The 26196-nt window shown below is 40.6% G+C and overlaps 2 protein-coding genes across 7 annotated transcripts; one reads left to right on the top strand and one right to left on the bottom strand.

Moving 5' to 3' along the window:
* Positions 1-1664: 1664 nt before the first annotated feature.
* Positions 1665-7916, bottom strand: atp1b4 (ATPase Na+/K+ transporting subunit beta 4). 2 transcript variants are annotated; one of them, XM_056382042.1, is made up of 10 exons: positions 7840-7916; positions 7236-7293; positions 6950-7018; positions 6087-6303; positions 4381-4509; positions 4146-4250; positions 3610-3809; positions 3030-3086; positions 2826-2918; positions 1665-2714 (listed from the first exon to the last, which is right to left on the bottom strand). In XM_056382042.1, exons 3-10 carry the CDS (start codon positions 7013-7015, stop codon positions 2553-2555), a joined length of 1029 nt encoding a protein of 342 aa, XP_056238017.1. In that variant the 5' UTR covers positions 7016-7018; positions 7236-7293; positions 7840-7916; the 3' UTR covers positions 1665-2552. The 2 variants fall into 2 exon arrangements, with proteins under 2 accessions (XP_056238017.1, XP_056238016.1); XM_056382041.1 differs by lacking the exon at positions 7840-7916 and having other exon boundaries at positions 7236-7417.
* Positions 6966-25473, top strand: tmem255a (transmembrane protein 255A). Of its 5 annotated transcripts, none has more exons than XM_056382036.1 (11): positions 6966-7035; positions 10809-10907; positions 15611-15753; positions 16402-16464; positions 19149-19238; positions 20807-20872; positions 21053-21141; positions 21333-21405; positions 21807-21974; positions 22202-22348; positions 24008-25473. In XM_056382036.1, exons 1-11 carry the CDS (start codon positions 7014-7016, stop codon positions 24149-24151), a joined length of 1104 nt encoding a protein of 367 aa, XP_056238011.1. In that variant the 5' UTR covers positions 6966-7013; the 3' UTR covers positions 24152-25473. The 5 variants fall into 5 exon arrangements, with proteins under 5 accessions (XP_056238011.1, XP_056238013.1, XP_056238012.1 ...); XM_056382037.1 differs by having other exon boundaries at positions 6969-7035; positions 21333-21404; positions 21812-21974; XM_056382040.1 differs by lacking the exon at positions 6966-7035 and adding an exon at positions 13323-13407 and having other exon boundaries at positions 10544-10907.
* Positions 25474-26196: the final 723 nt, after the last annotated feature.

Genomic DNA, 26196 nt, shown 5'->3' with positions numbered 1-26196 from the left:
ATCACTGTCGTTCTTTGAACAGACGCTGTGGAGTTGAAGAGCATGAGTTCGTCTTGTGACAGAACTCAACACAAAGGTTAACGGTTGTAAACTTAACGTTCCCTCTGCTGAGTGAACTGCTGTGACGGCTCAAACTGTCCATTCGACTTTGGTCGACAACGTGCTTTTTATAACCTGTAACGGTGCACAGAGGTCTGACTCCCACTCCAGCTATTACTGGAACGAAGGCAGATATGCAAGTTGACCCGGAGGTCACGGGGGTCAATGAACTAACCGGACTATTTACCGACACTAGTTTGAAGACAGACGGTTAGCTGTTGTGTTTTTGTCTTGTTTTGACTTGTTCATTGCTGTGTTTGTAAAATCAGGGTATCTACAGCTCTTTAAAAGTCTTTAAAGCCTTTGAATTTTGTTTCCCCCCAAAAAAAAAAAAAGGCCATAGAAGGTATTAAAATTCTTATTTAATTTTTAATTCACAAAAGTCTTGAATATTATCTTTCGCCTCCTGTATTATTTCTTGTTTTGTACATCCATCAGTCCATCTACATGCATATATTTACTATTGTATATGACCATAAAAACAACAAATATTTACATTTCAAGGGGAAATATTTGCATAAAAAAAGGACTTGAAAGATTAATTATTAAAGTAGTTTCTGATTAATTTTCCTTCAGTTGTTGAAAAGAGAAAGAATAATTTTTTTCGAGGTCACATTAATTAATTGAATCAAATATATCATTAGAATTGTTATATAATAATATTATTATTATATACTGCTGGGAAGTATATAAAAAATGTGATATAATAATAAATAATTGTAGTCCCTATTGTCCCAGCTGGTTTCCCATCATAAGTTCATACTTTGGCCAGTAGGATTGTGAAACAGGTGTTAAATTACATTCAGTGTGGTGTCAAAAAGGTCTGTAAGGGTCTTAAATTTAATCTGGTGAACCGTGCAGAAACACTGAAAAAGGCTAAATGAAATGTCTCAACATCTATGGTATGGATCGACATGAAAGTGTGCTCGGGTATCCAAAGTGCCCAGGGGAGGAACCCTAACGACAGACATTCATGTCCCCCTCAGAACGAACTGTTCTAACTTTGGTGATCCCTTTCATTTTTATTCAGCGTCATGACCATCAATACTTTTTTGTTTTATGATCACATACCTGCATTAATGACATTCCCATCATCCTCAACTGTAGTTTGTCTTTACTGCTAATTAGCACAGTCGCTAGCTCGGCTGCAGTCGTCTGTCACACCAAATAAGAACATGCAGTATTTCTTGTTATATCAACTGTGCATTTACAAAATACATTTTCTCTTTATTAGGCGAGGTCTGTTAGACTCTAATACATAACCTGTTATAAAACAGAAACACACTTATTTGAGAGGGGTTGTGCTCTATAAAAAACTACTGTCAACACCAATGATAAATTTAGAGCATATGAAAATCCATTGTATTTCACCATGTTTTACAGAAAACTGAAGTAATGTGTAACTTTCTGAAACGTCATCAGTTAAAAGTTCTCATAAGATTGGTGAGAGTCAGTGTTTGACTGAGAATTACAGAGTTGAGATGTGTTGAAAGCTTTTTAAGAAAATATGTAATACACAATTGATGAAGACTATCAGCCCCATGTGGAAGAAAACTTACAGTACATACCAGAACATTGTATTTATTATAAGAACTATAATAGGAATAAATACAACATTGATACCAAGTTTAGTAGCACTGTTCAGGCAGGATTAATACTACCACAAAATAGTTATACTTAAAACGGTACAGACCTTTCACAAACTATTTCACAGTACAGTATGTCCTTTATTGATCAGTCTTGTGTAGTATTTCATTTTCAAAAGCAAATGTTTTTACAAAAGAAGGCAAGAAGTGGCTTGTGATACTTGTTCATAAATTCTGCTCTATTCAACAAAAATATACTAATAGTGTATTTGCAGTCATTTATTATGTCTTTTTTACTGTGTAAGTACAGTACAAGTCCTGCTTTCAGTGTTTGCATGATACTTCTTTGAATTCTTACAATATACATGTTTGAAAAATATAATGCAAAACAAATTAGTACACTTTGTCACACAAAATGTGCACACAAAACCATAATCTAACCTGACAAAACAATATTTCTAATCGCCTATTAATGTTTTAAGTTATAATTGGATTTGCATAGCCAGAAATGCTAACTATTGGGCAGAGTGTAATTTAGTTTGATTAATCTTGCTAATCATTACAAAATATCAGGAATTCAATTGTAACTCACTCTACGCACTCGTCCTGTGCTCAGCACTGTTTGTTGTGGGTGCAGGTGCCAGTAACACGCTCAGGGTACAAAGATACAACAGAAACACAAGAGTAAATATCTACTTCTTGAGGAATTTGTTTCACAGCAGAAGACACGGATATTTTAAGTGAAAGATGAGGAGAGGGAAATTACATATTTCATGGAAAATAATGGTTCAACATAATTTTTTTTTCCTTGTACATTTTCCAGCCTCATTGTCACAGGAGCATCCTGCTGGCAGCGATATCTTCGCTTTACGCACCGACCTCCAAGGAGAAGGTCACACTGCCCAGGTAGCGGTCAGTGGGTGAATCGTTAACGATGCCCTTTCCATTCAGTTTGCATTGAATTTGGATGTGAGTGTCATACTGCACCCCTGCAAAACGCACAGCCACCACCGGTGAAGAGTAGTTTACCTGAGACAGAAAAGACACAGAAGATTAACACCCGACAGGCGTTATTTCAGACTTAAATAAAAGTGTCTATGTGCCACAGCGGTTATCCACAGTGATGAAATTCTCGCTCACATGTCTGAGCTTCCCATAGTATGGGTAGTACTTCAGGTCAAAAATGCTTTTAGGATAAAACTGGACTTCTCCCAAGGCCTCTGGTGGTCCTCTCTGAAAGAGGAAAAAGTTAGACTCAGGCTTGTTTGTATGACACGATTATGACATATTCAGACATGTTGAATATTATTGACGTAAAAGTAAAAGTGTTGATGGTTTCTGTACCTTTACTCCACAAGTCACATTTACTGGTTTGCCATGGCCAGGTAAGTAACCAAGAATCTATTGAAGAGTAAGAGCAGTAAGAGACAAGTGTCAACATGCAGGCAAAAGAAAAGAAAAAAAGGACTTTTGCGTTTCTGTGTTTGTATTTGTTGCGTCTTCAAACTGGACGACAGTGGACGTCTGGTAGACAAGACCTGGTAAATTGAAACGTCTCATTTTTTAAAATTCTGCAATGGGTGGACATGAACACCTCTTTCTTTATATATATATATATACATATATATATATATATATATATATATAAATACTTAAAATCACATGTAAAAGTGAATTTCTAACTAAACTAAATTCAAAAGACAAAGACACAACGGTGCAAAAATGGCTTCATAACCTCGTCACCCTCTCCCTGGATTGGCCACAAGATGTCACTGACTGAAAAAACGGTGAGCCTCAGCAGTACAGTCACACACTGTGTGCCTGCTGATTGATGTTCCCTCTTTTGTTATTCGCGCTGGTATACATCATGGTACTCTTTAAAGTGCGCTGTTTTACTGCTTTTGGCGACTGACACTCATCTTACCCGGTTCATTCGAAGGAGGATGCATGGCCTTCCCTGAGAATAGCCATAGTGGGGGTCCTGCAGCCCCGAACAGTCCCCCAACCAGGACCTCTTAAACTGACACGCTTTCCGCTCTGCACTCTCCTCCAAGTCGTCCTGCATGAAGTATCTGTCCTGTGTGCAGCGAATATTCTTCCTCTCCTGAGCGCCATCATTATATGCTGAAAATGAAGATCAGGGAGAGAGCGGCAGAGAGGGAGGGAGAATGAGAGAGGAGGGCATAAATAAACCTTTGCAACAGCAATGCCATGCCAGACTCAGGCCTCTGATTAAGGAAGCTTGACAAAAGCGGGGTGTGAAAAAAAAAACGGCATTGAATGGCTGCACTCTGCCCACAAAGAGGCTTCCCTTCCCAGCATGCCCTGCAAGATCCAAATGGAAAAAGGGGACAAAGGTAATGAAGATGAGGATTAACTCATTGCGCACCCGTACAAACTCAACAACCCCATCAGACCTCCCAGCTTTAACATGATCCCACACAATCACTACTGACTCACGTCGTAGATATTCATCCATAGACCTGGCGTACTTCTTCCAGGATTTGCGATCAGAGGCGTTAAAGGCGATGTCGTGGCCTTCTAGGTGTGGGGCCATCGTCATACCTGCCAGTGGAGACCCAGAGACAGTCAACTGTGCTGAGACTCAAGTAGAAGCAACAGACAGAAGGATGGTCGAGGAGAGAGACGACAGGAAAGTGACGGAGGAGAGGTTTGAGTTTGGGGTTATATTTACCTGGTGGCATCACTCTATCATTGAAGGTCGGATGGTAGGGACTAATAGACCACATGAGGCAAAAAATACAGCCACCAAACATGGCTGCAAGAAACATATAAAGTGCAGCGTAGAAGAGAAGGATGAGGCCTGAAAGAGGGGTAAAAAAAAGAAAAGAGTTATTAGGGTGAATGTTTCTGATGCAGTGTTTGTGCAAAAGTGGCTTACATAACAGACTTCACGTCTCTCAATAGATTATGACTCTGATCCGAGTGGAGGAAAACAATGAGCCATAAAAAAAAATCATTTTTTTCTCAGACTGTGTGGTCTGTCTGGACTCCAGCTACTGTCCTTGATCAGGACAGTCACTGATTTGTTTACTGATACAAAAGCAGAGCCCCCCCCTCATGTCTGGCCCTGCAAGTAACTCAATAATCTTGGTATAAAATCCACTGTACTGAGCTTATTTGAAAACCCCAATAAATAAACCCTGAGAACTAGAATTGCTCTGTAATTTTCAATTAACAGTCCATTAGCAACTAATCAAGCTAAACGTGTCCTAAATTAAATGGCTTTTGCTGTGCAGACAATTTCACAGGGGACTTGCTGCAGCCAGCCTTGCGTCCCCAGAGCCACAAAGGCCTTTCTGTTTCAGCCCAGTGAGAATTCTCCCAGCTGTCCTTTCACTCAGGAACACAGTGAACCTCCGGTTGCCATCGTAGTGAAGGTCTTTTGCAGCCATAGAGGCCCGGCCAGCTCCAAGGAGCCCCAATCACCCCACTCTGGTATTGTGCCCCTTCTTACACACTTGTCTCACAGGACACACAGCACAGACTTCAACTCAGAGCCTTTCTTCAGCAGACACATGGGCCCCCACTCCTCCACAAGTGTGCACATACTGGTTATGTAGCTGAAATGTGCTCTTAGCTCTGCCTGGGATCCAGCGTTGCAGCTTATGCAAGTATCACACTTTCCTTGGATATTCTCTCTACACTCAGTTGGATCATGGTTGCCATTGTGTACAGTGGAACTGAGGGAGGGGGCTCAACAGCGTCACATAACAGCTACCCTGGAATACCAAGAGGCTGCTCCATCATCATTGACTCAACAAACTCGTCCAGTCCGTCACCTCTGCCAAAAGGGTTCCAAGGCTCGATTTGGCAGCGAGCTCTATGGAAAAAGAAGAGATGAGCATCTCTACGTGTTTCATTGCAACTGAGGGGCCATAAGCATGTTAAGTTCAGCGATGAGGTCGCTAAGGCTTTGGGAAAGAGGCTGTGGAGAGCATGGTAAGATGTAGAGGAATGTGATTCCTGGCCAATGCGAGGACCGGAACAGTGCGCTCCCGCTGGGGACACGTCCCCAGGCAGTCTGTTTTTGTCAGGACACTCTGAATTGTCCATGCACCTATGTAAACATTGAGCATGGACACACACACACACACACACACACACACACACACACACTCACTCACAGCACAGTGAGCAGAGTCACTGGACTGGAAAGACATTTCTCACTTCTTAAACTGTCCCTGAGTGCTTCTTTTAAAGAAATTCAAACACCATGTCTGCTTTTAAGCCTGTTTAAGACGATTCAACTGTAATGCACTCAACTTTACATCTGTAATTACAGGACACATGCAGTAATAAATAAAGTACTTTTGCATTAATCCAAACGTCCCCCCCTATACCCCAACAACACAGAACCTCTTTTTTTCATCAACTCACTCCAGCTCTTTCCAGAGCGACCCATGAATTCGTTGGTCTCTGCATTCCACAGGTATTTCTTCAAGTCGTCTATTTTCTGGTGGAGCGTCCTCTTGGGTATCGGCCTGCGCTTCCATCTCTCAAAGTTCAGGTCTTCCTGCTCTAGAGGCTGGTGCTCGGCCAACTCCTCCTGCTCTTCTTCCAGCTCTTGTCCATGTTTGAGTATCACTTTGTGAGGCTGGTGGAAAGAAGAAGAAGAGAAAAAGCCCTCACCACACATATTCTCAACTGCTAAGTTCTGCAGTCAGCCTATTTTCTTTTCAAATCACTGCAGGAAAAAAATGGCATGCCTTCTGATCCGAGTATGACCGATAATATAAACTGCCAGAGAGTGCACTGCATGTTAATGAACATCGCACTGATGGTCCTGTCCCCTGTTTCTGCAAATTATAAACCCGCTGGTGACCTTTCTGGCACTCGTTGGGAGAGCTGACCTCCTCTGAGTGGACCCTCCTGCTTGGAGCAGCAGCTGCAGACAGCAGAGCTGGAGGGTGACTCTGACAGCCAGATGTTACTCACTGACTCTCAGCATCCGCAGGCAAGGACACACAGATCCCAGAGGAGCCACAGGACACTTGTGAGTGTCACCGAAAAGTCACTTCATTTGTTAAAACTTGACCTTTAAAAGAATCTGCTGTTAAATGTTTAAAATTCTACTATGAGCTTTGAGTTTTGTGCCAATTTAAATCTCTTGATTATTGTGTTAATGATAATGTTACTGTTAAAAAAAAAAAAAGTCAGTGCTAGTGGAAAAGATGTCTTAATCTGCTTCAATGAATAAAGTAATTAGAAAGTGATGTTTTCTGTTTAATGTCAGCACTTACAGGAGTGGATGGATTATTTTTAAGGAGCGTCTCTTCAGCTCCTCCCTCTGTGGAACTGGGCTCCATGTTCTTCACAGAAAGAAAAGGTACTTGTTAAACCCATCACACATACCCCACTGAATTAGAGCAACGCATCTTTACATCTGCTCACTTGTCAAATTCGACAACAATCTCAATACTTTTCACAACAATGCCAAGCTATCTACGTAACTTAAACTAGACTCAGACACAAGAAATAACTCTTGTAGCTGTAACGAATAGAATTTCAATGAATAATCTGACATACCTGAAGTTTTCTTTTCAGTAAAAAACGATGATTTATATGTCGAAAAACCTCTTGACCCCTAGAGGAAAAAAAATAATATTTGTCAAAAAGTGTTTGGGGATTTCATTAGAAAGTTTTAGGCGTGCAGAGGGAACCGGGTTTGGAGAACCTCCTTCAACTAAGCGCGCATCATAGTGAATGAACGGTGGACAGAGAAAAACTGGGGGTGGGATGCAGAGTGCTTTTTTTTCTTTTTGGTCCCAGAGTCGTTTTGGCAGTGGCCTGGACCACAGCAGTGCATTCTGTACACGCACACCATCAGCCATTGTCTGCTAAGCTGGGCTAAGACTGAATCAAAGCCTGAATACAATATTTATAGCTTATCCCAACACAAGACTCTGTTGTCAATCATTGCCTGGCTGCATACTGTACGTGCACACAGACACAAGAACAATCAGGGGGGGGGGGGTTCTCTATCTTTTATTATCTTTATTATTATTGATCGATTCATTTAACACGAAACAAAAGCATCATAAATTAAATATCAGTCATTCGGTATTGTCCCTGCACATGCATGCGTACTAAACCTGCTGCCAACGCCAGCACCCCCACAGTAACTACTTACCCCTGAGCTCTACTCCGGTGAAGTTCAACTAGTCCTCATCCTGCTCCTATCTGCACTCCGGGCACGTAACGCTCTGTTACCCCATGTAAAAGTGAGAGGGGGAACATCTGAGGGTGTTTTTTTTTCTTCTTCTTCTTTTACATGAAAAGAGAAATTGCGTCATGGAAAAAATCTGTTCTTTGAGATTTGCGCGGCAAAAAAACGTGCACGTTGTTTGTGTGTGCGCGTGTTTATGTGCGTATTTTACAGTTAAGGCCAATGATTGTTCTCATGATACAAAGACTTTTGGAGAGAAGCAGAGATTCAGCAGGACATTTTGCAGGGAAAGCCCCTCCTGTGGAAAGCTTTCATTTCATGCACCTACAGAATCATGATTTACAAATACTTTTACAACTTTGCTGGAGTTAAATATCTGTATTTGTACCTGCATGTGGGGTATATGAGCATTTAGGGCAGGCCTTTTGATCCATAGCCAGGATGACCTGTAGGGGGTCCCCAGGGCCGAAATGAGCTGCAAGGCCCCTACTAATTTCTCCTATTCTCTGTGAATGTGAAATTTGGTTACAGTTTTGATGTCTGGTAATTCAAATAAACATTGATTTGAGATTATGCAACATGTAAACACAGAACAGTTATAATGACAGTCTTCAAACTATGTTTTGACACAGTGACCCTTTTCAAGATCAAGTTATAAAGCAAGACATGCTTTATAGCCCTTACCTCTCTGGATATTTCAACGCTGCATATTCCCAAAACATATTTTCAATGAAACCTTCACAAATGAGTTCAGATAAAGTAAGCCTGGAGTTCTGGGGGCCTGTGACAGTTTGCAGCTTTGCTCAGTTAGTTGTGCAGCCTTCCTGGGAGCAATGTGGGAAGAAGGGATCTATTATTGTCAAGCACTTTGAGCATCATCTGTTGTATGAAAAGTACTCTATAAACAAAGTTTATTATTATCATTAATATTATTATTATTCTATGTATATGATGCACAGGATGCGCCCTACTTGCAGCCCACACAAAACACAGAGATGCCTCTATTAGTTCTGAACAGACTTTACATTTGCAAGTTCCACAAGAGTTTAATATTGAACTTTTACAAACTAAAGACACATGATGTCAGTTATGGGGGTAAATGTTTCTGTCAGATGAATGGGTCACGGTGTGCCCATGTTTTACACTGTAATTGCAACCACCCCTCAGAAAGTCTGCAGAATGTTTTTTCTGTGTATTTATTTATTCATTGCGTTAACTAAATTCAGTATTTTTAATGAATTACACCATATAATAAATTAAATATAAGATATATATAATTATTATTATTATAAGCATAACTTAAGTACCCTACTTAAAAGTTGAAATTATTTAAAAGATGGAAAATTCACAGAAAACATATATATACACACACATACTGTACATATAAAGAAAAAATATTAAAAATGATAATTTAGGCAACATATTAGTGGCTAAATGAGATTAAGATACATCTTGGTTGCAATTTGGGTGTTGCAGGAGCACAGGACATAAATAAGTACAGATAAATAGAGAGAGAAAAAAAAATCATTGAAATATGAAAATAAAAATAGAAACTATGCAAGTGCAATTAAATTACAAGGTAAGTAAGAGACATAATATACCCATGACCTGTGTTGTAAACTAATAGCAATAATAACTTTTTATGTATTTTATGCTTATTTTAACACTTTTTTTCACCCTCATTTTTGCCTTGGATTTTTTCGTGTTAATTATAAAGTGAAGTGAAGGCTGCAAACATATATAGTACAATATCAGCAACCAAAAAAAAAACGCACGAGTTCCTATTTTTTGGGACAGGGAGAATTTTGTATAAAAACTCGTATTTAGGATTTCAAACCTGACGTATCGTCCTTGAAGGCAGCATATGTCATCTTGTTGAATCATGCATATGCTGCTCCCTGAATGCCCGGTAGCTCATGAACGCACCGTTGTACTGTTGACGGTTGGCGGCGCTCGATGCTCACAACTTTTACTTTCTCCCCAATCAGTGCAGCTGAGTAAAACCAGGATGAGTAGCTCCAGATCTGTGTATCAAACACAGACAGCAGGATAAAACACATTAAACAGATCAAAACTGATTTAACCGACTCCATGTGATGCTGTCACTCAAAGCTTTCGTCCCCGCTTTCTGGTGACCAGGGACCCGTTACAGATTACCGTTACTTTCCTATATCAGGGACGTGTTTTTTATTTTATTTTTTCTAACATTACTTGTATTTGCTATAAAATAAATACAAAGTGAAAATTTACAGGATTTGTTTAAAATCACAAACCCATTTTTCTTTTTGAAGCTTGTAGTCATTCATCTTGTAACGTAAGCCTGGAAGGTTAACCGTTAAAGTTACGACACTAGCCAATAATCCTAAAAATGGCGGAAGGTTTGTCTCTTGGTGAATTTATACACGTATTTTGAATTTTATCGACAGAGACGATAGTATTGGGTGAATAAAACTACATTGACGGTTCATCATCTGATCTGTAAATGTAGGTGCAGGTGAACAAAAACGACCGTTACAAGGTTTGTAACGGAAAGTAACGAACCTATTGGTGAAACGTTCACGTACATCAGGGAAAAATTGATAATTAGCTGAGTATCGCAGTATCGTCACACTGCTTTGGAACGAGTAACGTAAAGTAACGGGTTTTTGAGTGTGTTTGTGACATGCGCACAAACAGTCAGCAGCAGCAGCAGCAGCGACCAACTGTCCGACACCGACACATCGTGAGGACGGACACAGAGAAACGTGTCAACAGCCGCGGGGATGTGAATGAGACGGACTGGGGTTCAGCGGGGACGGAGGGCTGCTGTCAAAGAATGCCTCAGCAAACGAACGCACCGTCTGCATTAGCTCCTGATTGTAAACATTTAGCTTCCAAATATATAGCGTGTAACATTTAGTCGTGACTGTTTTTTTTGTTTTTTTTTTTGCAAGAGGATCGTCCGTTGGACTACGTTAAACATCCTGAAGCCAGCATGCCTCCAGCTCAGAGCCTTCAATCGAGCGGACTGACTCTCTCAGAAACAAGCATGGGTAGGTGTGTGCAAGGTCAACGCCGTGTCTGCAGCAGCTTTTATCAACTGAATAATATACTCATTTTACTACACTGCAGGGGGTTTATCGAGCACTGAAAGCTTCTTTGAATAGCTAATACACACTAAGGTTAATATTTTGGCCGTTCACGTGTCTTATTTTTGTTGGTTGGAAACACGAACAGCCGCTTTCCTCCTCACAAAAGCAGACAAAACACTCGTTGCATCACCAGACCGTGTTTTTTTTCTGGCCCAGGCCGCAGCGCGTCACTGCAGGTGCGGCGACGTTGAGTAACCACAGCAGCCTGGATGTTTGGCTCTGGTAACTGGCTGACACAGATTTTTGGCAGGATGCTCGGCTGATACCATAAAAATTAAAGGAATAAAAACGGTCCATTCATGTGATGGAGAATATTTTTTGTACGTATTAGTGTAACCTAAAACAGGTGATTTTCACTAGATAGTAGTAGATTGTTGAACTCAACTATCTCTGGAAGATCATAGTCTACAGCTTTGCTATTGTGGCACAAATAGTGGGATCATCCATGTTAGTTTGCCCCCAGACCTCTACACCTCTTATTTGTTGTAAGGCAGTGTTTGAGAAAGCTAAGTGGTCACCTCTTCAGGCATTGAAAAGGCTTTTAAAAAAGCACTGATTTCAGTTTTCTCCAACATTAAAGGCTGTAGGAGGTATTCAAATGTCTGAAATTGCACTCACAAATGACTTAAACAGGTTTTCTAGTTCATTATATATGCCACAGACCACTGAATTTATGTAAAATTCATATGTAAATTTGTTGTTTTTCAAGTTGGTAATCCATCCATTCTTTTATTCATCGATTTTCTACTGCTTATCCAGATCCAGGTCAGATTTAATGGGAATTATTGTTATATACAGCTGGGAAGTACTGATAAATTCAGGCACTTAAATAATGCAAGGCCTTATCACCTGTATTGGTTTTTATTTATATATTTTATTCTTTGGCTGTGAAATAGGTATTACATTTCTTAAAGGTCTTAAAACGTATTGAATTGAACTTAGTGAACCCTGCGGAAACCCTGTTTTCAGAGCATCATTGAACTAGAGAGGGAGTGGTTAGTGGTGTAATCATGCTTAAGTGATTATGTGACCCTGGCCATATGTAACTCTGTTACATGGAGTAATACTGTGAGTAATGTTAAACACATGACATTTTACTTCTACGTGAGCAGTAGTCAAATAACAGTCCCTATACTTGACTGTATACTTCCGACTCCTACAGTAGTAATGTTTTCAAAGGAAGTCACATAATAAACAATCTAGCCATGCATGATTCTGAGTTACAAATCCCGTTTCCTGCAAAATTGCTACGAGGTAGAGCCGGGAGATAACGATAAAATCCAATGAATTAAGAATGTTTTACTTAAAACCTCTACTGATGATCATATGATATATTAGATAGAAAATGACTGGCATTTCCATATGATATTTGACCTAATCTAGTAAAGATGTGGTCTGTGAGATTAAAACTGCAAGAATGTGATATGAAAACAGAGGCACTCATGATTCATTACACTGATGCAAACCATCCCCATTCAATGTTTCATTTAACTGTAATTTAGCATTTGAGATCAGGAAAAGAAAACTGCATTTCAGTATTAAAATTAACCCAACCCCAAAGGAAATGTAGCCTCATCACATTATTATTGTTGTAATTTAACTCCCAGCTCTGTAAGATTGTACATATGTTTCTAGATGATTAATCTTACAGGCTTTGTTGTTCATTGTGTGAACACTGTGGAGACCATATGTTTTATCCTCTCAGTGTAGTGACAGACACTGAAGTACTTTGCTCCTGAGTTATCTGACAGTTTCTTATTGATCTCCAGGTTGGAGCATCAGTATTCAGCAGCAATGAAGTCTGTCTGTCTGTGGCTTCCAGCTCCACGTATCCCACAGATTGATAAAACAGAACATAGAGGTGATCTGTCATTCTGTGATGAGCTCTCTGAACTAAACAGATCTTTTCTGTCACACAATCAGAAGCAGGTGAAACTTTCTATCACAGTTTGGTTTAGTGGAGTGACTACTGCTGGAACAACAGAGAAAGTAGTTAACGCTGCATCTAAAATTACTGGCCACTCCCGCCAGCCTCTCTCTTCAATTTTTAAAGTTTGACGTCAGCAGAAGGCCCTGAATATTGTTAGAGATGACTCTCATGCAGCAGCTCCTCTCTTTGAGGAGATGAATGACCTCTGAGAGGAGATTCAGACAGATCTGTTTTAAATCTGAGCAGTTTAAAAGAAGCACAATCCCAGAGGCTACTCGACTCTTACATGGTAAACCTTTGGCTCTTCAAGGTACATTTTATTTTTAGTTCATGGTTGTCTTATTAAATAATTTATGGTATTTTTTTTTTTTTTTTAACATTTTTAGGTTATCTGACTTCTGAATTGCAAAGCTCCCTGTTGTTCTTCTGAACAGAACAACACACAGCAGAAGCGTCATGCTTACACCACAGGTACACCAGATGGAGGAAGTCAGCTGATTAGACTTCGGTGTGCATCGCTGCATACATTTGCATATTAATGAGAGAACACTGATTCCCGAGAAATATCTGTGAGTCCTTAACACTTGAGCTAACAAGTTCACGTTGATACCAGATATGTAGCAAAGACAAACATGTTGGTATGAAATATCTTTCTCTAATTAATGACTTAATTGGCCTAATTAGGATGAAACTGACTTGTGAACACAATAACTCAACAATAATAATACGCCTTGCTGAGTAAATTTGCGCATTAATGAGGTAAAACTAATTTTTAAATTTCTTGTTAGAATTACTGATGACATACTACTAATTATAGGAGCACACAGTCATGGAGATCATGGTGGGATATAGTAGATATGACAGCAGAAAGCTGACTGGGTATGAGGGGCATTGTGATTATATGATCTGTGTCTCAAAGCTCACAGATGATTTTTTTTACTGTTAAATCTGCTTCTATCACATGCTTCCAGGTTAAACAAAAACAAACGTTTTCATTGGAAATTGCAGCAAATTATAGACTCAAATAGACCTTTAGAGATTTCTCATGTTACCAAACAATGTGTGATTTAAGAAGAAAATAAAAATTAGTTTTATTTTGTTTACTGAAACGAGACGCCAGGATTTTTTTCCATCATGAGAAACATGATAAGTTATTTGTAAGTTATTTTTGGAACAATCTAGTCATAAGAAATACTCAAGAAATGTGACTCTTTGTTTTGAGCTGCGCTGTGATCGTGGACGTTATTTCCCCTTTTGATACCTTACTCTTAGACAAAGCCACTGATGGCCAAAGGGACAGAGCCAGAGAGACTCCAGTCCCATCATTAGTCTTTAACTACTTCCCATGTTACATCACAGCCTGTGGTGGATCCCACAGTACAGCCGGTTACACAGTCTTAGCTTTAAATCAACATAGAAAGAACTATATGTGATGTATAACCTTTTTAGCACATACTATCCAATGTTTGAAGGTCAGATACACATGAAGTCAAAACAAAATCACCATGTTTGATATTTTGTGTGAAGTCCTTTGCAGCATGTGACTCCCTGATGCTCTCCCTTTTCTTCACTGCAACCTCTTTCAGCTCTTGCTCGCTGAGTGGTCTCCGCCTTTAGTCTGGTCTTCACCAGGTGGAGTGCATCTCAGTCAGACTGAGATCAGGTGGTTGACTCGGCCAGTCAAGGTTATTCCACCTCTTCACCCTCAACAGCTCTTTGGTCGCTTTAGCCGTATGTTGAGGATACTCCAATGAGTTTTGATGCGTGAGGCTGAATCTGAGCAGAATGCGCCTGTATTCCTCTGCATTCATCCTGTTGCCTCCGTCAGCAGTGAAATCATCAATAAATGCCAGTGTACCAGCTCCATTGGCAGCCATATCTCTTTCCATCATTTTAATAGTGGTTGATTTTTGTTTAATCTCCCCATAGATCTTTGTTCCTCTACTTGTTTTTGTGTGTTTTTGTGAACTGCACCGGCCTCTCTGTTTTTACATTTTGTGATGAATCCTCTGCCATGCTGGTCATGACTTCCTCTCTTGATCGTTGAAAGAAAAACATGTCCGCTGGCGCCTACACCCATTTTTGACCTGCTGTCATAGAGGGATTTTTCATCACCATGGCGATGATTTTCTGCTCATCCACAAGTCTTGTGCTCCTCGCTCTCCCAGGCCTGATTCTGGCAAACCACGTACCTCTGATATAGGTATTGATATTATCTTCTTCACTTGTATGATCAGATCTTCTCTGCTCATATTGAGAGACAACTCCACTTTTATCTGAATGGCAACTCTCAGTCAACTCTGAGACTCGTTTGGGCGCTTTATGTGTATGAACGAATGTTGAAACGACACGCAGCTGCACATTTAGAAGCCAAGTCTCCAATTACTAATGAACCATCGCAGTTCGGGCATTATGTGTTAAAAGGTCTTTATCTTCCACACAGTCCCTTCAATATTGATTCAGAGCTCCTCAAATTAAAGATCAGACTTGGCACTTTGATCTAATATCCATTATTTTATTTAATATTGAACGTGCAGAAGCGCAGAGCCCGATTTTTCTAAATAGTTATGGTCTGGACTGTAGTTGTAGGCTCATCTTCTAGTCTTACATCACTTTACCGCTCATGTCGCCGCGTGATACTCGCCGTAATGTTCTCTAATCTGCTCTCTTGTAGGTTCCTTTAAGAGGAGGAAGAGGAAATCCATAATAGTGACGGTGATGCTGCTCATCGTATCTGTGCTCATCCTCATCTTTGGCCTGGCAGCAACTACCAGGACGCAGAACATCACAGTGGGCGGCTACTACCCAGGAGTCATTGTGAGTGCACATTCACACCTACAGTTAGCAGCAGCAGCAGCAGCAGCAGCAGCAGGCCTGCTCCCTGTCAGATTTCATTATAAGTGACGTGTGAGTGAAGTGTGAGTGTTTCCAGTGAGCTCTTCCCGCTCCTGGACTCTGATGAACATAATTACTGAAGGTCTCCGAGGGGTGAATTTTCCCCACATTCATTATTCAGCATCACTGTCATTAGAGGCTGAGTGAGGTAAAGCATCTCTCAGTCCATAAATTTGTTTCTTCACAGTACTCGGCTTTTAACATTCTGCCTCATGTAAAGAGCTACAGGGAAAGCATCTAATGTAAAGATGCCTCTCACAACTTTAACCTTAAATTCATCAGATTAATAGTTCAGATTATTATATTATATTATTATAGAAAGAAATAATATTAAAATGCTGCATAAGATTGAGAGAAACTGAAAACAAACTCAAATCACAGTAAATTAATCTTCAATGTATTTTACTCACCTATAAAAGTGAATAGTTAATAATATTGTAAAGATGCTGAATGCTTCCCCAGAGCACGAGAGAAACACTTAAATCTTTGATTTATCTAACTGCACTATGAAATCAAAGCTTTACAGTCAAATTAGATAAATGCCCTAACAGCTATTTTCTCTCTCCTCAGCTGGGCTTTGGCTCTTTTCTGGGAATTATCGGTGCTCATTTGATAGAGAACAAGAGGCAGATGGTAAGAGGATTTATATTACCGCTGTGCATTGAGATCACTTTCAGTGCTCGGTGTCTCCTTGTCTCTACAGTCACAGAACACTGTTATTAAACTGTGCATGAGTCCCAATTACCTTCCAACATCCTCCAGCTTGATTATGTTGTTAAAGTGAAAATGTGAGCAGCAGAACTGACCCAGACTGCGAGTCCCGCTAAGCCTGAGGAGGTTTACGTTGTGTATCAGAGCAAGTATCCTGGGCTTGAGGGGAGATGCAGCCAGAAATAGAAATAGGGTGTAAGTGGAAGAGGGCGGATGTCCACACTGGAATGTGGAGAAGGAAACTGCAGATGAGAGGAGCAGGTGGGAGGTGCTGGGCAGGGACTGTCGGGGCTGAAATGAAGTATGAGTTTGTATCGTGAAACCTTTTCCCATAATGCAGCAGAGTTGGGATGCCTGGAGTTGCAGTTGGTGTATGTGTGACACGAGTGAGTGAGTTATGGCACGTTACACCAGACGACCTCTGGTTTGTTGTTTCCCATAAAATGTGAACGTGTTGTTATTATTTGTGGTTTGGGGTAATAGAGGCACATGATTTTTGTATCATTGCATTTTCAGGAGAGCTGAAATGATAAGTTGATCAATAGAAAACTAATTCAGCCTTCAACCATTTGGAGAATCAATTAGTAACTGCTTCCAACCACTTAAATGTGAATATGTACAGGTTTTATAAATTCCACATTTTGTTGATGTAAATAGTCTTTCTTCAAATACAAATGCTCAGCGTCTGTTTGTTTCATGATCTCATAAGCAGAAAAATATTAGAGTAATTATGTCATTGTGTAGTACTTTTGAAACTCTATGCCCAGGGATTAATTTACCCAGGGACTCCCAATCTTTTGCAGACAACTGTATTTAGATCTTGGACTGTTGGTCCAAATGATCTCTATGAAAATGTGATGGATGTTTTTATGCCTCGACACCAGCGACAGCCGTGGCCAGAGGTTTTTGTTTTTGGCTTGTCCACATACCCATTCATGAATGTGATATCTGGTGGTCAAAGGTCAAAGATCACTATGACTCATAAAGTGTGAGGTCACTCTGACCAATACAATTTTGCCATAACCCAAGAATTCATATGCTAGTTATGATAAAATACACTTAAATAGCTTTTTATTAAAGTCTTCACCAATTATATAAGTCTGCACAGACATGGATGTAAACAGTTTACATCCATATATATGATAATATACATCAATATATTTAAATTAGTTGTTTTACATCAAGATCCATACATTATTTCCTGAGAAACTGACCAACAAATGTCCTATTTCGCAATGTTAAGGGAAAAGAAATTCCTGGATCTGCCCCTGCAGATGCATCCGCACCAACATTTAATGGGCTCTTCCCTGGCTCATGCCCCATCCCTCCACCACGTTTGGTGGAAATCAGTTCACTACATTTTGTGTAATCCTGCTGGCAAATAAACACTGGGGAAAACATAACCTCCTTGGCAGAGGTAATAATCAGCAGATGCATTCATATTGTCAAAGATTGTTAGTTGCAACCCAGTTTTTTAGTGAGAAGAAGAATTTGCACATTGTTATACTTGGAAGTGGATGAAAGTAGCTGAATCATAATTGACATGAAACGTTATTGTGATTCAAGTGATAATCCTATCAGCAGAAAATCAGCAGCAAACTGCAAGGAGAGCTTCCATTTCCACCTTTTCATGACCAGCAATCAAAGTGTGCACTGATGAAGACATATTTCTGACACTCGTAGGTGCTGTTTTTATCAAGTCTTTACTGCTGAACGTCACACTAAATTGTTTTTTTTTTCATGCGACGTATGACTTTGCTGGTCATTAAGTGTTTATCACTGTCATGTTTGAACATCTTGACGTTTAAAGCCCCTGAAAACATGGTTTCAAATCCTAAGAATTTTGTTATAACGTCAAATATCCAAGACAGCACCCCCACAACAGACTTGAATTCAACTGTTGATAAATGCTGATTTATCAAGTGTTTCCACTTCAGACCAGTAACAGGACGGCCGACAGAAATACAGAAATCTTTCAGTTGAAATAACTAAAACTGTTCTTAGTGTGGCAGAAGAAACTGTGTTGATGGACGACCCCATCAACCAGCCCAACTAACAGTTGGCATGTCCGTCAAACCTTTAACATGTGTTGCCGAGAACCCCCGGGGTCGAGTTGTTTTCATGTTACCAGCTGGACCGTGATCGCAGAGGTCTTGGCAAAGCCGCAGCTCAGTGATGAATCTGTTGCACTGCCTCACCCCTGTGAGCTGGGGTAGCTGCAGACTGGGTGGGGTGATGTGTAACTGAATACATGCTGATTCTCATTGAGGAGTTAAAGGAGGAGAATTAAGGGGTTGCAGTGCCTATAAAAGAGCCGGGCACCGTGCCAGCCACGGACCGCGGTGAAAGCCACTGTAGGTGACAACCACTGCGCTCTGTCACTGTTGTCCTTTAACCCAGCCCACAACCCCCCCCACCCTCGTCCCATTCATATAATACACATTAGTGTTGCAGATGTAACCCAGTACAGTGGTGTGAGGGAGCAATAAAAAAATACTCATAAAATAGTGCATGTTTACATTTAGTTTCTAGTCTCCTACAATAATAAAATCATTACATCATGATGAAGAGTGATGAAGCTGATGCTCCTCTGTTTTCTTTCACAGTTAGTGGCATCTATTGTCTTCATCAGTTTCGGAGTGGTGGCTGCCTTCTGCTGTGCTATTGTTGATGGAGTATTTGCTGCAAGGCACATTGTGAGTATCAATGAAGCTTCTACTTATTAAACTAAACTCATAAATTATGGATAAGGATAACACTTATGCTCCCATTTATTACAAGCTTATTAATCAATGCTATTTCCATTATAGCTTAATATACTCCGTCCGCATTACAAATATAGTAAACTGTATTCCCATCTGCAAGGGCAATGCTTGCATATGGCAGCCTATAGCAGCCGCCACACCCTTCTCACAGAGACAGACATATTTTGTGGTAGAGATTATTCTCCATGATGCAAAGTACATAAAAGAATAAATAACCGCTAATGCACTCTTAAAACAATTATACCAAAATAAGTTAGGGCTGGGTGAAAAGGGAGATCAGCACCATTAGCAGGTTTTTTTATTTGCCCGTTGTGTCGGTGAAATGGAAAATGGAAATTTTCCTCCCAAACAGTTTTTTGCACTCCACAGAGACAGACTGTTGAATGAAAGAGAAAGAGGAAAAGAAGTTGGTTGTGGGTTTTAAAGGACACGTTGTTAAACTTTCTCATCTCAACAATTTAAATTAAATGACCCACCTTCATGAATACAGAATTAACCATCTTAATATTCACATTAACAGTCATTCAGATACTCAGATTTATAGTGATTGATGGCTGGAGGCATTGTGTTTCCCATTCTCATGAACGCTATATCTCAGTAACGCCTCGAGGGAATTTCTTCAAATATGGTACAAACATTCACTTTGACTCAAGGACGAACTGATTAGAATTTGGTGATTAAAGGTCAAAGTTTAAGGTGATCTCAGAAAACATGTTTTTGGCCATAACTCACCAATTATGACACAATTTAACTCAAATGTCTAATAGAATAAAATGATGAAGTGATGACATTTTATATCCAAATGGTCAAAGGTCAACTTCACTGTGACATCATAAACAACAAACACTTAAGTTAGTGACTGAGTTTGCTAATGTGCCAACTATAAGAGAAAACTTTGCACTGTTTTGCAAGCGTTAAAATGTCTTTGGAGAAAATATAGGTACTTATTAATGGAGCATTTTGAACTCTGCAAAGTAAATGAAAACAACTAAATTCTGTTGATATAAAGATTTCATGTGAGTACCCACCCACTGAGCTGGGACCTGTAGTTTAAGAAACACTGGTCCAAAGTGTCTGTATCCAGTCAAATGCTCCTCATTCACAGGTTAAGATGGAGCTCTTTTACTTCGCAGATAACCCACAGGTAGCAACGTTTACTTACAGGGGTTTTATTAAAATCAAGCTTTCTTTCATGTTTCTAGAAAAGCAGGAAAATGTGATTAAGTAGTTAAATTGTGAAGAAGTTGAACTCAGTGCAGAGTGAAATTAAAATGTGTAGCATGTAGAAACAAGGAAATGTAGTTGAATATTTCCAAACTGTATTTTTTGAAAGAAGTGGAAGTCTTAAGATTTTATATGTGACAATAAACCATAAAACTTGGATGACCTGACCTCTGCATTCTCGTGAGGGTTTCACAAAAGAAATAGAAAGCATAGAGAAAAAAAAGAAAATTCACATGTCAGAAATATACATAAAATTGATGTCTATCGCACTGCAGGACCTCAGGCCTCTGTATGCCGGCCGTTGTGAGTATCACTCCAGTGAGACAGCATCTGACCGTGATGTAAGAAACACATTTTTTTCTCTTCAAGTTCACAGAAATAAGAAAGTTTCCTCCTCAGCGTATATCTCCGACCTGTACTCTTTGTTTACTCATTAGTAGTTTTAGCCAGGACGTTGTTCGGGTGCTTAGCCGGCAGCGGACCCAAAGTGAAGGGACTGTAAACTCATTTTTGACCTTCAGGTGCCGTGTCAGACAATGTCGCGCTCGTCCTGTAACCTGCGCGTGAAGAGCAACACCTGTTACTGCTGCGACCTCTACAACTGCGGGAAGTGAGTATGCTGAGTGTTCGAGCACCTGACGAAGCTTCTGAATCAGTGGCTACTTGCTTTGGCTGTGTTGCTTTGACCGTTTGGATTTTTGATGTGTACTGCTCTGCCATTTTTGTGGGAGATTTTTCTTTCATTGCAGTGTTGAACGTATTAGAACAAGAATGTTTCTTTTCTTTTAACCTTTGTTTCAGAGAACATCCTCTTATGGGACTTCAGAATAAAGATGTTTTGAAAAAGTTTAGGAAATCATCCATGATTTGGAAGTAGGTCCCTTTTTTCTAGACCCATAATAGCCATTCATGATCAACTCTATATTTTTTTAAAAAGTGTTTTTAATGTAACCCACAATAGCAATGTGTTCATAGGGTGCCATTCCCTCTGCATGTCCTGTTTGAGTCTGACCAAACATTCATCCATGTTGTCATCCGTGTTTCCCAGCCTGTAGCAGCATCTTCTCAGTAGCTTCTCCTCTCAGACTTAGACTGAAACCATCTGAACTTTTACAACCATATATCAAATCCTGTCTTTTGCCTTTTCACTTTCATAACCAAACGCTCAGAGCCTGTTGTGGTGGTTGATGTACCTGCATTTAAAAAAAAAAAAAAACTGTCAGTGACGTTTGTGGCTTGACCGTAGGCTGTTTCCCTCTCTGTCCCACCCACTGGGCTAGCCGTGTAGAGGTGATTGGAGGCTACCATGAATACACTGATGTGAGGAGCTGCCAGGACGTGGTGCACCTCTATCACCTGCTGTGGTCCGCTACCATCCTCAACATTGTGGCCCTCTTCCTGGGCATCATAACGGCTGCAGTGCTGGGAGGCTTCAAGGACATGGTACGTCAAGTGAATGATACTTATATTCACCAATAAACACCACTGGATGGCTCGGCTTAAATTTTGTCAAATGTGTGAAAATTAGCCCGATGCTATTTTATGTTTAAGAACTGTAACGATGCATTTGTCAGTATTGGCTGATGTATAAGTGATTCACACAGCTCTATGTGTGTTTTTCTTTGTCTAGTGTTTGTGTGTCAAGATACTAAATAATACTTCTTTGTCAGACTCCCTCTCCTGCATCGGAGAGTTCATCTGAACCAGAGGCCATCACAGCCCCCGTCCCCTCGGAGCCTCCTCCACCCACCACTTCTCTCAACTCCTATTACAACACTGCCCCCTGCCTGCCGCCATACACTGCCTACGACCTGCAGGTACAGTGCTGCATGATGTGCATAGACTGAGAATTTGTCCTGCATCAAAACAAGTATTCATTTATTGTTGGCATTTGTTTTATCAGTGACGTCCAGCTCAGATGGTGGCTTTCATCCAAAAATGTGAAATTAATCAGGCAATATTAGGATTATAATGTCAGTTTTAACCCGGAATTTGTGTAGTGTTTTAATAAAGGAGTCAGTGGTCAGTCCTTACATCTTCTGTTATCTGTTAGTATTCTTCTCGCACTGTCAAACAGGGAAATGGGCTCTTACCCAGCCGGTTTCCTGAGGTCTGTCGGTGAGGCCGCAGTGCTAACCACTGGCCCAGATACCCAACATCATCCGGCTCTTATTGCAGATGTGGAAGTAGCATCTGACAGTCATGCTGTGTATGAGCCAGATGCCCCTTATACTGGGCCAGAAGAAACACAAGCATGTGGCCCAAGTATGGGCAAGGGTTTGTTTATCTCTGTGGAGGACCACCGTGCAGCCATGTGGCATACAGCTGTTAATGGTGGAAGCTGCTGAGCCGCTGAGAGCTGGGAGTCTCCCTCTCCCACCTCTCCTTGTTTTTCTTCCTCAAACGGAGGATGTGGTGGATACTTTTCCAGGACGAGGTCACTGTGACCGCACAAAACATATTTTTGGCCTCCTGAATGTGATATCTCTCGACCGCTTTGAGGAAATTCACTTGGACTAAAAGATGAAGTGATGATACTGTGGCGCTATGATATGAACTGTGAGTGCGATATACAGCAATAATAATAACACATTTTGTTATGTTGCAGCCTTATACTGAATTTTAAAATCATTTCGTCCCTTATCAGTCCATACTTCATACCCCATTATGACAAATTGAAAACAGAATTTTAGAATTTTTTCCAAATTATTTAGAAGGAAAAACTGAAATATCACATTGACAAACATATTCAGACTTTGCTACAGCCGTCGAAATTCAGCTCAGCTGCCTCCCATTTCTCTTGATCATCTTTGCGATGTTTCTACACCTTGATTAGAGTCCGCCTGTGATAAAATCAGCTGATTGGACATGATGCAGAGAAGCACACACCTGTTTATATAAGGTCTCACAGCTGGCAATGCTTATCAGAGCACAAACCAAGCCATGAGGAGGAAGGAACCGCAGAGCTCGGAGACAGGATTGTGTCAAGGCACAGATCCGAGGAAGGCTACAAAAACAACTCTGTCACATTGAAGGTTCCCAAGAGCACAGTGACCTCCATAATTCTTACATGGAAGACGTCTGGAACAACTCTTCCTAGAGCTGGCCGCCCAGCCAAACTGAGCAATCGAGGGTGAAGGGTCTTGGTAAGAGAGGTGACCAAGAACCTGATGGTCACTCTGAGATCCAGAGATCCCGTGTGGAGATGGAGAAACTTCTATAAAATTCTGGTGGAGGGATCTCTGTCTGTCTGTATTTCAATTTTCTCGACAACCACTAACACTGCACCTCCTCAGGTCCTCAGCAACACACCCGCCAAGTTTAAAGTCAAGCAGACAGACAGACATTACTTGGTTTGTTAGTAGGATCCTGTGTTTTGCAGTGTGTTTATCCAGTTTCCCTTTGTAGACAAATAAACTGATTGATTGATTTACTCAGTTGTTATTCTGAAACCAAACGTCTCATCTTTCCTGCAGGGCTCCTTCATGTTCCCTGACTCCTCCGGCCTGTCAGATGACTCCCAGTCTGGAGCGAGCCACCTGTGGCCCACTATGGTCCCTCCACGCTACTCCCCTCCTCACAACCATCCTGATGAGAAGCCCCCACCGTACAGCCCGTAAGACGGCTTCGAGCAAAGAAAACACCTCAAGCGCTATTAGCTTGTTGTTAGATGCTGAATGAGTGGTTTGAATGCACAACGCCTCTGGGCTTTTCCTCACAATCGTTCAGAACTGCAGTGAAGGGAAGGTGGTGAGGAGGAGGACGTCCACAGAGTACACGGACTTTGAGTTCAGCCCAACACAAGGGAGCGAGTGTCTGTCTCCCAGGGCGCCACTCACACTCTGGCCTGCACTGTGTGTGTGCGTGCGTGCGTGCGTGTGTGCGTGCGTGCGTGCGTGTGTGTGTGTGTGTGTGTGTGTGTGTGTGTGTGTGTGTGTGTGCGTGCACATACACATCAAGAGATACAACCAGTTCAAAGCCAGGACTGTTTACACATCTATCTGCCTTAATGCAAATGGACTTCCTGCCCTGCAGCACTCTGTCACCTGGATGTACTCTGTGCAAGGTCAACAAAAAAAACTAACTCTCCTCCAGCTCATGCTTTACATTCACCTCTCTTTAGTGTAAATGCTTCCTGCTTCGAGTGGTACTGATGATAACATCCTCACTGTGAGGACCTGGACTGATTAGTACAGCTGCGACCCTCAAGTCAGATTAATGCAGAGTTAGATGAAAGCTTTCCCGATTCTGGATCAGCTTGAATTAAATTAAAAACTTTAGAGTTTTAGGCCCAAGCCGTCGTTCCTTTAGCAATTGAAAGTGTCAGTGTACATTATCTAAGGAAAAGTTAGCAGTAACGGAGGTATTACATGCTCATAATGTATGTACAGCAGTATGATATACAGAAGCTCTTTTAGCAGTTAGGCCTAAGGTTTGCAAACAGATCTTGGTATCTATTTATCAACTCTTCACTTTATGTTAAAGAATATCCTGATCAATGTGTGATGAACTTTGCAGAGCAGTGTTAATGAAGAAAAAATAAGCTATTCTACCTAAAGTAGTTGTTGAAGAAATACAGTTAATAATTACACTCTGAACTCTATTTATTGTATTTTCCACTAAAAAGCTGCAAAGCAGGTAAGCATATGTATGTCTCTCTCTTTGTAAGTAGTACTAATGTCACATCTACGAGCTGAAATGTGTTGTCCTTGTCACTCATTTGAGAAGATTGAGTGTGAACAGTCAGTGCTGGATTCACTGACATGAGATGGGAGATCATGAAGAACGGTCGGCAGAAGTGTAAACTTACTCCATGTCCATGAAACCAGTCTCTGTCAGCTTTAATCACTGCTTTTTATAATTTAAACCACACATTCTCAGGGGCTGATAAAGTGTCAGTTCCTTTTTTGTCTTGCCATTAAAAACTGTTTTGTGTAACTCACATTGCGTGTTTCTCCCCCCCCCCTTCGTTCCTACATCTCAGCAGCTGTTGGATGAGCTGCCATGAAGTTGTGCACAGACATTCATGGTTCCCAGAGGATGAAACCCACTTATGACTTCGGTTATCCTGTTGACTTTTTCCTCTACTGCCAAAATGAGATCGACATTTTTGTTTTATCATGTTGAACTATCAGCATGTTAGCGCTTTCACATTATTTAGCATTTAGCTTAAAGCTCCACTGCGCCTGAGAGCTCCTAGCATGGTCATAGACTCTTTATCTTGTTTAACTAAATTATGTCAAGAGGAATTGTCATGGTTGAATCAACATTATATTTAAGGTACAGGACAGGAAATTATGTTTCATTAGTGAATTCAACTCTTGAACAAACAGGATTTTCCATCACTTCTGACTTATTTTACTCATAAAAACTCAGGTGTCGGTTTATTAAAGAATTCTAGCTAAAACTAATGTGATGTAATACAGCCCTGCAATAAATCCTTCCTTCAGGAAGGTTATAATGTTCAGTTTTTGAGAAAAAACTCCTCTGGTATTACGCAATACAGTTCCAACAGCAGCACAACTCGCAGCCTCAAACGATCAGAAAGTTCAATCAACAAAAACTGAACATTATAACCTTCATGAAGGTAAGATTTATAACAAGACTGTCACTTATACTGGTTTAATTTTAACCACAAAAACAAACTAAAAACACTTTCATTGTG

Source organism: Seriola aureovittata, chromosome 8 (assembly GCF_021018895.1).
Source record: "Seriola aureovittata isolate HTS-2021-v1 ecotype China chromosome 8, ASM2101889v1, whole genome shotgun sequence".
Classification (NCBI taxonomy): domain Eukaryota; kingdom Metazoa; phylum Chordata; class Actinopteri; order Carangiformes; family Carangidae; genus Seriola; species Seriola aureovittata.
This window is presented reverse-complemented; position numbering and strand designations above follow the sequence as displayed.